The 13,919-nt window shown below is 47.0% G+C and overlaps 1 protein-coding gene across 2 annotated transcripts in view; it reads left to right on the plus strand.

The window, feature by feature from the left end:
• The first annotated feature begins 6,450 nt into the window (after positions 1-6,450).
• The window catches only part of CRIM1 (cysteine rich transmembrane BMP regulator 1), a 197,966-nt gene continuing 190,497 nt past the window's right edge, over positions 6,451-13,919 (plus strand). For both annotated transcript variants that reach the window (XM_064445861.1, XM_064445862.1), the window contains exon 1: positions 6,451-7,196. In XM_064445861.1, coding sequence (XP_064301931.1) covers positions 6,845-7,196 — 352 coding nt within the window. In that variant the 5' untranslated portion in view covers positions 6,451-6,844. The remainder of the gene's footprint in view (positions 7,197-13,919) is intronic.

The raw sequence follows: 13,919 nt of genomic DNA on the forward strand, positions 1-13,919 counted from the left end.
GCTGTGTTTGCAGGACACTGCCACACCAGTGTTCCCCACACCTGCCTGGGTGCCCACCCTCCACAGCCACCAGTATCCTCACCCTACCCTCTTCCCCATTGCACTCTCATTGTGTGATCCCAAAGACCACCTTGCATTCACCTCGTACTGCCTGTGGGTTTGGGGGTAGGGTTGGGTTTTGAGATGCTTTTTTTCCCCCCCTCTTTTAAGGTTACTCTTGGTAATCAAGAGCTGACTAGGCCCACACATACAAATGTAGCTGATGAAGTTAAATTTCTCTAACACAGAAGATCTATTTCGGAGATGTTTTGTAGGTATAATCCTTCTAGAGAAAGAGAAATGGAAGATCTTAATTGTCATTAATGTTGTTACTAAAAAATCTTTTTTCAGTGGTCTCTGAATAAGGTTGCCATTAACTCATAATTAGACAACCTTCCTTTCAGCATTTGATTCAGCTGCAAACCAGAGGACAAGCCATTTTGCCCCTTTTTGAATCAGTTATTTGAAGAGTTTGAAGTTCAGTCAAGTTTTGATGAGTTTGAACTGAAATACAGGGTATTAAAGCTAGGGCCTGACTTTTATCTTGATAATCAGCTACCCAGCAGCTTAGTCTTTACCACCAACTTCAGCCTCTCATGCTTTTCCTTCAAGAGTTCAAATCCATGTTCAGAATAGGCAGTACATTGCCTAGAACTTGCTGACCTTCTCTTGGACATGCTAAGCTAAGGAATTGGCTATGACAAATTTTAGATCACATCCAGTGTATCCCTCACCTTTTCTGGTTTCTATTTCATACTGCAGTTATTGATACACAGCAGATTGCAGAGAAATAAACACAGTATTTTCAGTTTTATATTTTAACATTTAAAACCTTATCAGTATGCAGCACTATGAAAAGGATTGTCGATGATGATCTAATCCACCTACTTTTCTGGTGGCCAGATTTTCTGTAATAAAAATGCATATAATCCCTAGAATGACATACCAGTTTAAAAGACTTCTACTTTTCTTTTGTAAACTGACAGCAAATTGTCTTTCCCTGCTAACTGTGCTTATTTGTTAAAAATATTTTCTTCGTGCTAAAGAAGCTAAAACCAATGTGACCTTGAGTGTGATCAGTGTAAATACAAAATTGCATTTCTAGATATAGCAGTTATTTTTCCCAGTGTGCTCCTGGTAGATAGCCTTAAATAGATATTGACTCCCTAGTTCTTTACCCTTGTCATTTTAAAGATATATATTATAAAATCTTATTATAAAATGTTCAATCCGAAAAAAACGCTTAGGTTGAATGCACAGTGATTTCACTGATTTAGGTGCACTGTGAAGAACTGCATCTGTAAATGGCCAGGCCTGTTCATTTATAGCTTATTTATTTATAATTTTTATTAATGTATAGTTTCTAAATTTGTGAAAAGCACACACAAGTAAATTAGTCGTGCAATTGTCTTTTAAAATTGCTTATGCACCTTTCTCTGAGGCCATTAAAAAAGCAGGTCCTTTTACTTGTATATTCCATGTGACCCATCCAAGATGTATTAGGAAAAAGCTATAAACAATTCTGCCTGTCAGTTACTCCAGACTTAAATTTTGAACTCCTGAGCTGTCCCACGCTAGGGATTCAACTGAGAGGAAAAGCTTACAGGACTGAAAAAACCAAGAGAGACTGTCTGATGGGATATTTATTTATTATGAACTGGTTCAAAACAATTCTTTAGAAGATTGTTTCAATTAAAAAGAATCCTCATATGTGCTTTCCCAATTTTCCCCCATTTGCCATTTAAGGAAATAATGGAATACTAATGGACTAAGTCCATGATATCTCTGTGAAGAAGAGACAAAGTATTCTCATGTGTTTTAGGCTGATTCAGCACTGCTTGTATTAGTGGCAGGTTTCATCTCGATCCTTTTTTCCTGGGAGTAGAGATTGCTCATGTGTATAACCTGTTTACGAAAGAGTTTATGTCAAGAGACTGCTACAAAGGAGACACAAACAATCTTAACAGACTAAAGAATAAAAAAGGAATTTAATGTGCAACAAAGACACAATGAGGCACAGAAAAGAAACAAAACATTTGCATAGAAAAAAACTACAACTTTGGTATTAAAATCAGCAATGTTCCCAAAATTCAGAGATATGTAAGGAGCTACCGGTATATATCAGCACAGTAGAAACAATCTTTTGAACTGAAATGAAGAAATTTTGATATTTTACTGGGGGGGGGAGGGGAGTGAGATGTTTTTATTTTTGGTAGTGTAAATGTTATCTTCACCTATGTCATAAAATGAAATCTGTATTTCAGTTGTCATTATTGTGAGTATCAGACTTATCAGGAGATTTATGCTGAACACCTGTATTTCACAAGGGGAGATTTGCCAGTAGGAAGGGGAGCGAGTACAGGACTGGGGAATTAGTAAAAGGGGTAGTAGTTTTCCCGTTCCACGGTGTGGTTTTGCAAAAGCTCCACATTACATGATGACCAAGAAAGCTATACAGCTCCACTTGGTTACTGCTGCAACTTCATCCAGCCTAGATGTGGCTTTGACACAACACTAACATTGCAGGAAAACAAGCCCAGGAAATTACAGCTGCTGCAGCCTGTTTATCAGAATGCTTTTCTTCCTCCCACAGTTGTATTTAGTAGTATTTACTAACCTGTTTCTAGGGGAAATTAAAAGCTGGATTTCACTTCAGTACCTTAATCTACTTACTCCTAAGCTATTTGGATCAGTAGACCCCTTAATAAATCAAGAGGCAGCAAGAAGCAGGGGTAAGTGAATTCCCCTGTAAGGATCCTTCACTGCTTCTTGCTGGGGAAAGCGGGGATATTTGCTTTCCCTGTAAGGTTGCCAGATATCAGATTTGCTGATTTCCAAGTACCTCATTGTCCCTATGGACTCTTCCCAGGTTTGGGGCAGGAGCATTCTCTACCTTTCCTGTTGAATCTGTGCCACTGTGCAATGCAGTATTTAGACTCCTGGGACCAGAGAGGGAAACAGAAGCATACGCATGAGCAGTTTGTGACTTGTACCTAAAGGGCAAGACATAAGGAGACAAGAATCCTAAATTTTGGTCCTTGTCCCATAAATATTTCCATATTTCGCTCCCTTACATGCAGCTATCACTGGGCTAAACAGTGTATGAAGCAGGGTTCTAATCCTGTTCACAGCTGAAGCCTCTCTCATTTGGCAGTCAGCTCAAAAGTTTGCTCTCTTTTTCTCAGGGCCCTACAACATTCTTATCTAAGCCGCCCGTAGCTTTCCTCTTCATCTGTTTTTGTACTGCTTCTAGCGCTTCTTTGTTCGTTCCCACACAGGCAAACAGGCACAGTAGGTCCAATGAATTCTTTGTGCATTGAGTATACTGCACATCAGTACAGTACATGACTGGTAGGTCTGGCATGTCTGGGAAATATTGAACCGCCTGTGCATGCAATCCAACATGTCTGGGATTTCCATGCTGGCAATGTTCACAAGTCCTGGAAAAATACCTACATATTTTTCATAGACCAGTTCATTTTTCCACATGAAGGGATTAATACACTGTAATCAGTTCACTTTTCATCTTTCGATAAACTAAGCTTATTGAATTCAAGCCTCTGATTGTGTATTGTATTGTGCAGCATCCTCTCTAGCACTGAAATCACTTTCATGACTCCTCTCTGCACAATCTCGGGTTTGTGAACAGTGTTTTAAAAATACAGCCGCAGGAACTGTACGCCTCATTTGAAAAGCAATCTCAGCGATGCTATACATAGAAGGTAAAACTCCTTCACGCGCCTCGTCAGTAAAAGACATGACCAAAAGGCAGTGTTTCCAGTTCGTAGGAAACGGTATGTTTTTACAAACTGCTCTCATCCAAATCACAGTGGGTTTTTTGGTGGAAACTTCTGGTGAATCAAAAGTACTCTGACCCCTGCAGGTGCTTCGGCAAACTGACACGAGAGGGCTGAGGCTGAGGCAAGAACCCGCATTTTTGAGGAAACAGCGCAAAACTTCTTGCTGGGTGTGTTGCTGCACCCGGGAGTATCTTCCATTTGCCGTAACATTCAGAGTTTGAGTGCTTGTCTAATGTGACCTTCAGGGTGCTTTCCTGACTTACTGCTCTCCACATGTTTTTGGTTGTTCTCAGATGCATGCATCAGGTTTGTTTATATCAAAACACAGTGCCTTCAACGAGATCAGCTTGCCATTTACTTTCCAGACCTATAAAAAAATGTAGCGCAGTATGAGTTCAAATACTGATGCCCAGTAAATGGCTGCTTCTCGTTGTCCGTTTGCTGTTGAGGTATGCCAGCTGAGTGGCCCTAATCCAGGTGATATATGCTGTATTGACAGTGTTTTATCACAATAATGACATTTCACTGAAAAACAAACCAATGCCTTGCAAACTATTGGGGCTAATTAAAACATTTGTTGCTCTTGAAAAATAATCTTCTACAATTTAGTTTAAGTTCTGAATAGATCAGAATATAGTCAGCCATTCTGATATTATAAAAACAGCATTATGTTTAATATTAGGCAAATATGGTAAATGCTTTCTTTTAGACAAATATGAAAATGCTTTATTTTTCAGCATCATGTTACACAGCTGTACTGTTTCCATTAGTAATGGGCCTGCGCTAGTAATTGGAACCTTTGCTACCAGTAAACGTTTAGGCTGGAGTGAACGACAATGAATTAAAGTGCTTTTTAAGACACACCAAAAAGATACTCTACTGCTGACAAAACTTTATGCTGTAGTTTCTTCTGTTACTGGTAGCAACTTGTCCTTTGCCTTGCCAATGGGGAGTTTTGCCCTCGCATAGCAGCTCCTCCGTTGACAGGAGAACTGGTTCCTTCTGCTAAAGCGGACGAGCGTGTGGGACTGGAGAGGCTGTAGGAGCCATACCTTGGCACTCGCCGTAATAACCCATATTAAGTTTCCAGAACCTCTCTCCTAAAATTTCCCACATCGCTGGCACCGGTACGCGCAACCCAAGACTTTCCAGGCTCAGCACCGTGCAGCTGACACAACCCCACCTGCCGAGCGAATGACTTCATTCCCTCGATCGCCGCAGCTTCGGGCATGTCGGGCAGCCGAGTGCGCTGCTCCCGGGGCCGCCTTCGCACGCCGGGCACGGCAGCGGCGGGTCCTGCCCTTCGGTTACACCGAGGCGCTGCCCTTGCGAAGGCAACCACCTCCCGTTTCCCTGCCGCCTCTCCTGCGGTTACCGAGCGGAGACGAGACAGCGATCTGCCTTTCGGCAGCCCCGTTCACGTTGCTTTCCCTGCGGTCCCTCCGTCCCGGCTCGGGGCGGGCAGCTCCCTCCGGCCGCGCTCCGCCGGAGCGAGCGGGGCGCCGAGCGAGCCTCCTGCCGGTCCCCCGGGGGCGCCGCCGGGCGGCGCCCAGTCCCGGCCCCGGCCCCGGCCCCGGCCGCCGGGCCCAGCGCGGCAGCGCCGCCGCAACCGCACCTCCCGCCGCGGCCGCCGCCTTCCCTTCCCTTCCCCGCCCCGGCCGCGCTTCCCGCCGCACCGGCTGCCGGCGGGGCCGCGGCTGCCCGCCCCGTGCCGCGCCGCTCCCGAGGCACGCCGGCCGGCTCGGGGCAGCGGCGGCAGCCGCTTGGCGGAGAGACCGGCCGGTGGCCGCCGCCGCCTCCCGTCCGTGCGCCAGCGGAGACCACCGGGGCCGGTCTCGGGCGCCGAGGTCCCCGGGCGAGCCGCGGCACCTCCGCTTGTTTACGAGCGGGCTGAGGGGCGGCCCGGGACAGCGCTCCGCCGCTACAGCGCGGCGGCAGCCCGGCGGTGCAACGGCGCAACCCCCCCCTCCCGCCCCGGCGGAGCGGGTCAGTCGCGGCCCCGCACCCGCGGGGCACCCGGTCGGGGGCCCGGCTGCGGGAACGGGACGGGCGGGGAGCCGGCGGCTCTCCCCGCCGTGGCGCAGAGGCTGAGGGGGCGCTGAGCCGCCCCCCGTCCCGGCGCCCCGCGCCCCTTGGGGCGGGGGGGAGGAGGGCAGGCGGAGGAAAAGGAGAAGGCTCTCGCCGCCGCGGCCGGGGACGCAAGACCCCTTTGGCGACTCCCCCGCCGTCGCCCTGCGGTGGCTGCGCCCCTCGTGGGGCCCTCTGTCTCCCCACCCTCGGTGTCCCCCGCAGGCAGAGGTGTCCCCCGGGGCCGCCAACGGGGCCGTCCCCGGTGTCTGGCGCCGCCGCCTCGCTCCGCTCGGACCCCGGGCGGGGGAGGGGAGGGGCGGGGGGAGGCGGCGGCGGCGGCCGCCGTGGGGCCCAGGCTGCGCCTCGCCTCCACTGCGTCTCTCCCCAGCCTCAGGATCTGAGGCTGCGGGGGGGGGGGGGGGGAGAGGCGGGAGCAGGAGAGGGAGGGGCCAGCCTGCGCGGCATCCAATGGGAAGGCGCAAGCGGGCAGTCGGGGCGGAGCGAAGGCGGTCACCGCCCAATGGGGGAAGGGCAGAGGGCGCACTCGGAGCGGGGCGAGTCGCAGGCAGCAGGCGAGTCGGGACTCGGGCAGCGAGCGGGGCAGAGCCAGTCGCCGCCGCCGCCTCGCCCGGGGGCTCGTTCGCTCGCAGCGCGGGGCGCCGCGCCGCCGGTGTGAACGGTGCCGTGGGACCCGGGGCCGGCGGGCGAGGGACGAGGGACTGACGGACGCCGCTTCCCGGAGGGGGCAGCGGGCGGAGCCGCCGCCGCTCGGAGGAGAAGTTTGGCTGAAGCGGCCGCCGCCGCGAGAGGAAACTTTCCTCGGGGGGCCGGAGGCGGGGGCGGCGGGAAGGAGCCGCGGCACGCTGGGGTCCGCCGCCCGGCGAGGGGGCTCCCGAGCGGCTCCCCCCGGCCCAGGCCGGGCTGCGGCGGCCGGGATGTACCTGGCAGCGGTCTCGGCGGGGAGGAGGCGCCCGGGCGGGGACGGCGGCTGGCACCTGGCGGCGGCGGGGTGGCTGTTGCTGCTGGCCCTGCTGCTGGGCGAGTCGGGGACGCGGGCTCTCGTCTGCTTACCCTGCGACGAGTCTAAATGCGAAGAGCCGAAGAGCTGCCCTGGTAGCATCGTGCTGGGGATCTGCGGCTGCTGCTTCATGTGCGCTCGGCAACGCAACGAGAGCTGCGGGGGTGTCTACGGGTTGCACGGAGCTTGCGACCGGGGCTTGCGCTGTGTCATCCGGCCGCCGCTCAACGGGGACTCCATCACCGAGTACGAAGTGGGCGTCTGCGAAGGTGAGAGGCGGCGGGACACCATCCATCCCTCCATCTCTCCCTGCCTCCCCCGGGGGTGGGGGTACCGCCGGGCGGCGGGGCGGGAAGGCGGGTGCCGTAGGTGCCGGGGCGCCCTCCTTCCAGCCCCGCCGCCCGCCTGCCTCATCTGCGAGCGTGTCTTCTAAGCTTTCCTCCCCAAACCCCCCTACTTAAAAGTTTTACCCTTCATTTTCTTAGCCTAAACTTTCAGCCTCTTCCACTTCTCACTTTCCGTAGCGCTTCGCTGTTTTGCTAATAGCTGATGTCAACGACCGGTGCCCAACTAAAATTCCTCGATAAAGGGCTTGGGAAGGGCTTGGCAGATGGAAATCGGGGGAGGTCAGTCGTGCACACATGATGCCTGTTCCGGATTCCCTCCTCTGTAAGGAAACACAAAGACTGATCATCTGTTGTAAAGTTTCCCTTCCTGTTCCTGTCACTTAATATCTCCCCGCCTGTCCGCCTCGGTATATGATGATAAGGGATGTCGCTTTCCCTGCTGGAGCATCCGGGGGGAGGGAGAAATCCCCACGTTAGAACTCCTCTCAAAGTCACTCCTGCTTCCTGCCGGCTGCTTGTGAGGTGATGAATTGGTACGAAATGCGAGAGAATTTCACCCCACCCCACCCCTTCACATTTTGTATCTGTAAGAGTCTCTCAGATTAATTATATATCTAGTTTAACAAAAAAAAAAACAAAGACAAATTTTTAGTCTCTTCTTGTCTTCTTCCTCCAGCTCTCTTTTTCTCCCAAGTTGAGGGAAAACATGGCGCTGTAAAGAGATTACAAATAACCAGTAGTTTGGGATATGTATAAATGTATGTGAGACTTGGAGCGGGAGCTTCGACAATTCTGGAAAAGGAGAGGGAGGCGGTCTCCTCTCGGCGGGTAGAGGGCAGTAGAAAGTCCGGAGAGCTGGTGAGGCAGCATCTGTCCAAAAAAAAAAAAAAAAAAAAAAAGAAAAACAAAACCCCTACCATCCATAAAACCTTGTATTTAAAATGATGCACTGTTTTGAGAGAGATAAAACTGGTAAATGTCAGTGGGCAGCTGACCTTCGTCCTGGTGCTCGTTATTAGTTTAAAACTTCACTTGCCTCCCTTACAAATAAATTGCAGAGTGGGGCAGCATGTCCTGCCTGTACTAGAACCAATGCCACCAGCCTCTGCGGTTGTTCCTTGGGTAGGAGCAGCGCCAGGGTTAAAAGCTCTGTTGTTTAGAACCATTTTTAATTGTTTAACTACTTCTCAAGACCTTGGTTGAGACCGTGTTGCTGAATTAAGTACATTGCTGTAGTCTCTCCTTCTTGTTATTTTTAAGTTGTATTGGGAAAGTTGCTTAAATAGAAAAGTACAAGCAAAGAGAAAAGGTACTTTTAAAACCTACCTGGTTTTGGATGAGTTTTTCTTTTTGTGTGTTTTCAGGTAAAAGCTGGGCTTAAACAGCTTCCCCCCAACCCCCGTTGGTTAAAGGAACTAAAAGCCTGCAGTCATTAAATGCCTTAACGTTCCACCTCCCTTACTGTATCGCAGTACGGATGTCTCTGGCAGTTTAGGAGCATTTCATTCCTTTGAAGTGATGCAATCTGTACGTTGCTGTAGTTCAACTCATAACACGTCCCATCTACTGTTGAAAATAGTATGAAGCATTTGTTGGCAAGATTGCATTTCAATTAGTGTTGTGGTTAGGAACTAGTTCCAGCTGTCCCTATAGGAGTAGTCAGGAAGATAAGTTATCTATTTAATTTTCATTCTCGTAAATGAAAAGCAAGTGAGCTGAACTGTCAGCCTAATAAATAGTCCTGGAATACCTATTACTGAATTGTCAGGGAACTGCCTCATTCTAAGCAACAGAAGTAACGTGTTGTTCTTCATGGTGCCTGTTGTGCACAAGGGGTGGCAGCAAGGAAAAAAGGGGACTTAATGTACTACCTCTGATCATGAAAATGAGGTTGATTAGCTCTATTTTTTTTGACCGTGGTAACCTAAGGTTGTGCAATTTATAGACACACGTGCAACAGGCTAGGCTGGTGATGCCTGATGTGTGAGTAGTACTAAGCCATGCCTTTATCCATTAACGGAATAAAGGCTCCTTTTTTTTTTAATCCTGCCTACTGGGAGTGTAAACCCTTTCCTACCCCAGTTCAGGGGAGGGGAAATGGAAGTGACAGAATAGAAATTGTGAACAGAAATTGATGTTTTTACTCTCCTTCCCGTCTCTAGCCTTTTCTTTCACTGCAATTTTTTACACTGAAATGACCCCTACTGGCTACAGTTATAAGCATATTTTTTTAATCACTTCTGAAGCCTCAGCAGTGTCTTATGTCCGAGTACCAACACATACTAGGCTACAGAAAATGTTAAGAGCTGGAATTGCAGCAGGTAAAAATCCTTGTTTGTTCACTTATGTAGAGTGCATTAAATACTAAAACTTGTTAACCCTCTAACACTTGAGGGAGAAGTCTCTGTGGCATCTGTCACTGGTAGAGTCTCTTTCTGAAACTAGAAACGGAGTAGTCTTCATTTAAACCAGTGTTTACTAATGAAATCTGTTGCTGATTCTGGGTTCTTTTCTTTATCCTTCTAAAACCTGAAGGAAGGCCTCATTCATCTTGCCACCTTAACTATTCACATCTTTTTGCAGTTCTAAGGCTTCATTTGTGGCATTAGCCTGAAGTATGTGAATGCCCTTCCTGAATGGAGTTCTATTCTTGATAAAGAATAATTCTGAGGTCACTTTCCCTGGGCAGGTGGGTACTTCTCCTGAAGAGCAACATTGAGAGTTTAAACACCTCCAGCCTCTCTGTTGGCTTTACAGGGATGCTGCTGGGTTGATGCAGTGAGGTGGCGAGAGCCTACAGCCCCTTCCAGACACTTTCAGCACTCAGAAATGTTGAACTCAGATCAGGGACTGCACTTGCTTTCTGCCTTTGAAGGTAGACCTAGAGCCACCCCCTAATTAGACTGAAGTTGTCCAGAATCAGGTTAGCCATGGCTTCTGCAGCAGTCCAGCTGGGCAGTGCTGCTGGCTTATGGGGAATTGGAAAAGCTCTGCCAGAGAAGTCCTGTTACTCTGTGAAGGTATTTGTTTTGATGTTTCTTGCCTTTGTTTCAACACTTCCCCAATTTCTGGTGCTTTTAGATGAAGAAGCCTTGATTGCTTTGCTAAACTCTTCTAAGGCACAACATTATCATGTCAAATAATGCTGAAAATGAGCTGATAGTATTTTAAACTGTTTAGTGGAAACATAATATGTACTTGAAATATACTTGAAATATACTTGAAATGCAAAGTTAATGAAACTGCTAGTTCTACTGTGTCCTTAGGTTCCTTTAAGAATATACTTCAGTTGAGTTAGCCTCTGGGTAGCCATTGAAATAAGGTAATTCTGCTCCAGTAGCTTACCAATGGCATGTAGTACTTTGGGGTTTTTGTTTTGTTTTTGGTGGGGCTGGGTTTTTTGTGGTGGTGGTGGGGTTACAGTTATTGCTGTATTATTTTTGCACACTGCAGCTAATATAAGGCTTGCCTTGAATACCTGAGGCTTGTCTGCCTAGTGCCTAGCTTCTGATCCAGGGTTCCCTTGGGACCGGGAGAAAGCTGCTGCAGTGGATTTTAGGCAAGTGTCTGGAAGTACGTGGGCTAATCCTTTAGGACAGTGGTAGAAGCTTGCCCTACTGTGGCTAGTCCTAGTTTCTTCTACTGAACTGCAGCTTTTTGGGAGCTTGGACTGTTACTGTCTGTCCGACTTTGTGTCGGGGCAAGTGGGGAGAGCTTGGGTGTTCACCCCTCATCACACACACCTTTAAGCCTCCTGTGAGCTAACTGTCCTCCCCTAGAAACCTGTAATAGAGTATGATATGCGAGGACACAGTATACTGTATGTAACCAAAGCACAGTGAAATGAGCTGATGAGAAGAAATGAAATTTTTCAATTAGCTTTTTTTTGTCCTCAAAACTGTGAGGAGAAGAGCTAAGGTCTCTTCTTGTCCAGGCATTAGTTTGTACCTATGCTAATGGAGTTGTCCTCTGCATTTCTGAATTAAGAACAACTTCTTACAGGCTTACCAGTATTTTTATCACAAGTAGTGCTGCTGCTTGTAACTTTTGTAGCTAGTACCCTTGGGAGAACCTTGTTTTCAGCTGTGTTTGGTCCTGCACTCTGTATCTAATGGGTCAATGGACCCTAAGACTGGAATGGGATGCTTTGTCTCCAGGCGGACTTCCATACAACATGCTTGGCTTCTTGCCTGTGATGCAGACCAGACCCCTAAAGATCAGGCAGTATTTTGCTTTGCGTACGAGCTACTGAAGTTCAAGTGATTTAGAAGTTGCATGTAGGTAAGCTGGTTGTTTATACCTGTTTGACTGGAACAGTGCTGCCCAGATTTCTTAACTTACTGTTTTTCTTAATCTACGTAGTGAATGGCTGGGGAGATGTCCAAATAGTTCTGATGTCCGTGTGTTGTACGTGTGTACAGAGAACTTCCTCCACTAACATCAAGTGTTAGAACTGATGATCTAGCTGGGGACTTAATACTAATTAAGTGGTGCACCAAATGATTGTTGGCATGAAGACAGTCAAAATACTTTGTTCAAAGACTGTCAGGAATCCAGACTATCGGGGAAGAAAATGAAAAATTTATTCATGGTGTCAAAAAAACCCACCTGAACTTGTGAAACTGAAATGAGAAGTAATCCTTTGATGGCGAGTGTTCAGTTTTTGATATGCTAGTCTTGACCATATGTAACGTCCCCCTTCCCCCAACCCCAGGAAACGCTTGCTAGGCACACGCTGACTTCTTACATATAGGCTGGATAATTTGTAAGCTATTTCTACTCTGACTTATGTCAATGCTGAAATCTCAACATCAGTAAGAGCATGTAACTTGGAGTGTGACATGGAATCTGAATTAGATCAGGTGCTTATTTGACTTGGAAATAGTTTTCTTTCTGTCTCTGAGCATCATGTTTCGATTTTAGAAATCACTTGGTTCCAATATTTCAACAAAAAAGAACTTGAAAAGTCCAGCAGTTATGAGGGGGGATATTGATGCAGGAGTTTATAGGTTTTTGCTGTTGTGGTTAAACAGTTAGTTTAAAACTAGCAATCTTACTTGTGGATAGGCTGAATGACTTCCTCTTAACAGAGGTTGAGATTTGTACTCTCTTTTTTTACACCACTTGATCTCACATGACTGTATGCCAAGCATCCTCTGCTGATGTGAATTTTTCCCTGTAGAAAATGGTTATTTCATCAGCTTCCCCAAAATCATCTTGCTTTTAAAGATATTTTTTTTTCTTAAACTACCTTCAAACTTGTCACTAATTTCTGCACCCCTAGGCATGTTTGCTGTTTGAGATACCCTCCAGCTGATTCAAGAATACTTGCATAATTTAACTTCTTGCATAGTACTTAGTCAACCAAAATGTCATTTGAATGACAGGCATATTATGCAATAACTAATCTGTTAATATGGTTCAAAAATGCCTTTCTTGTCCCATCCTTCCTTTGCACCCCCCTCAAGGATTCCTCATCTCCATGAGTAAAGTTCATAGCATCTTGCAAACAGGACCAAATATTTATTTATTTTAATGGATTAACTACTTTGTAGAAGGGAACTATTCGATGTCTCTTGTGACTTGTAAACTGCTTTCATTTGCAAATGTGTTTAATCTACAGGGAATGTAAACTTGAAAACGGTGAATTCAGGGTTTTGCCTGAGACTTCAGGTGACACAAGTTGTGTAGTCTGACAATATTATGTTTTAACTATGCCTTCTGGTATGTAGGCATGCAATTTGGAAAATGACTGATACTGACATAAAAAGCTTATGTGTATGGAGAAACCAATATAAACTAAGATGGGAAGATAGCCTTTATACAAAGTTATCTAGATTAAATTCCACATACGCACGCAGATTAGAAGATGGTCCCTGAGGGAGCTCTAGTCTAAACAGACTAGTTTGGCCATGTTTGGAGGAAGTAAGCCCTTAGTAATATATTGAGAGGAATGGAAGCGGCTCACACCTTTACCAGAGGCAATATTTGGTCCCCAGCAGCTTTCACTGGGTATACTGGGTACTTAACTTCAGAATCTGCAAATCATATTAACACCTTGTGGGTCATGAGTGTGCAAGTCTTTCAACAAGAAAACACAGGAGAGTATGGGGGTTGTAGACAGGAGGAAAAGCACTGGATTACACGCATGCACCCATTTCCATGTTCTCACGCCCAAAACTTTTAGCCTTATATAGCCAGCTACCTTGATACTCATAGGTATCAAGTGGTTTTGGTTTTTTTAATTAATGAAAAGTCTAGCAAGTGTAATGTTTATGAATCTGAGAGAGCCCATTCTGTTGGGTCACTTATCCTTGAAACAAATTAAACTTCAGAGTTTTGCCACAGCCTGTGTTGTGCTCTGTTCAGAATTTTTTACAGAAGGGCTGGATGTATGCATGTGGAGGTGCTTCCTCCCCTCACTGATGGCCTGTGATGAAAAGCTGGGCTTGTACTGGTAATGGTATTACATGTGCTAACATAACGTGTGCTGCTTTGATAATAGAAAGACTCAAGTTGATGTCTATCTCTAAGTTATGTTTTAGAAAAGGGAAAAAGCGTTGATGCTAATTCTAAATCCAGTGTATGTAGAGTTTTTCCTGTAGTCTTCTGTGACTAAGAAATTGGGTGTAATTCCTCTGAAAC

The sequence above is a fragment of the Phalacrocorax carbo genome, chromosome 3, assembly GCF_963921805.1.
Source record: "Phalacrocorax carbo chromosome 3, bPhaCar2.1, whole genome shotgun sequence".
Taxonomy (NCBI): Eukaryota; Metazoa; Chordata; class Aves; order Suliformes; family Phalacrocoracidae; genus Phalacrocorax; species Phalacrocorax carbo.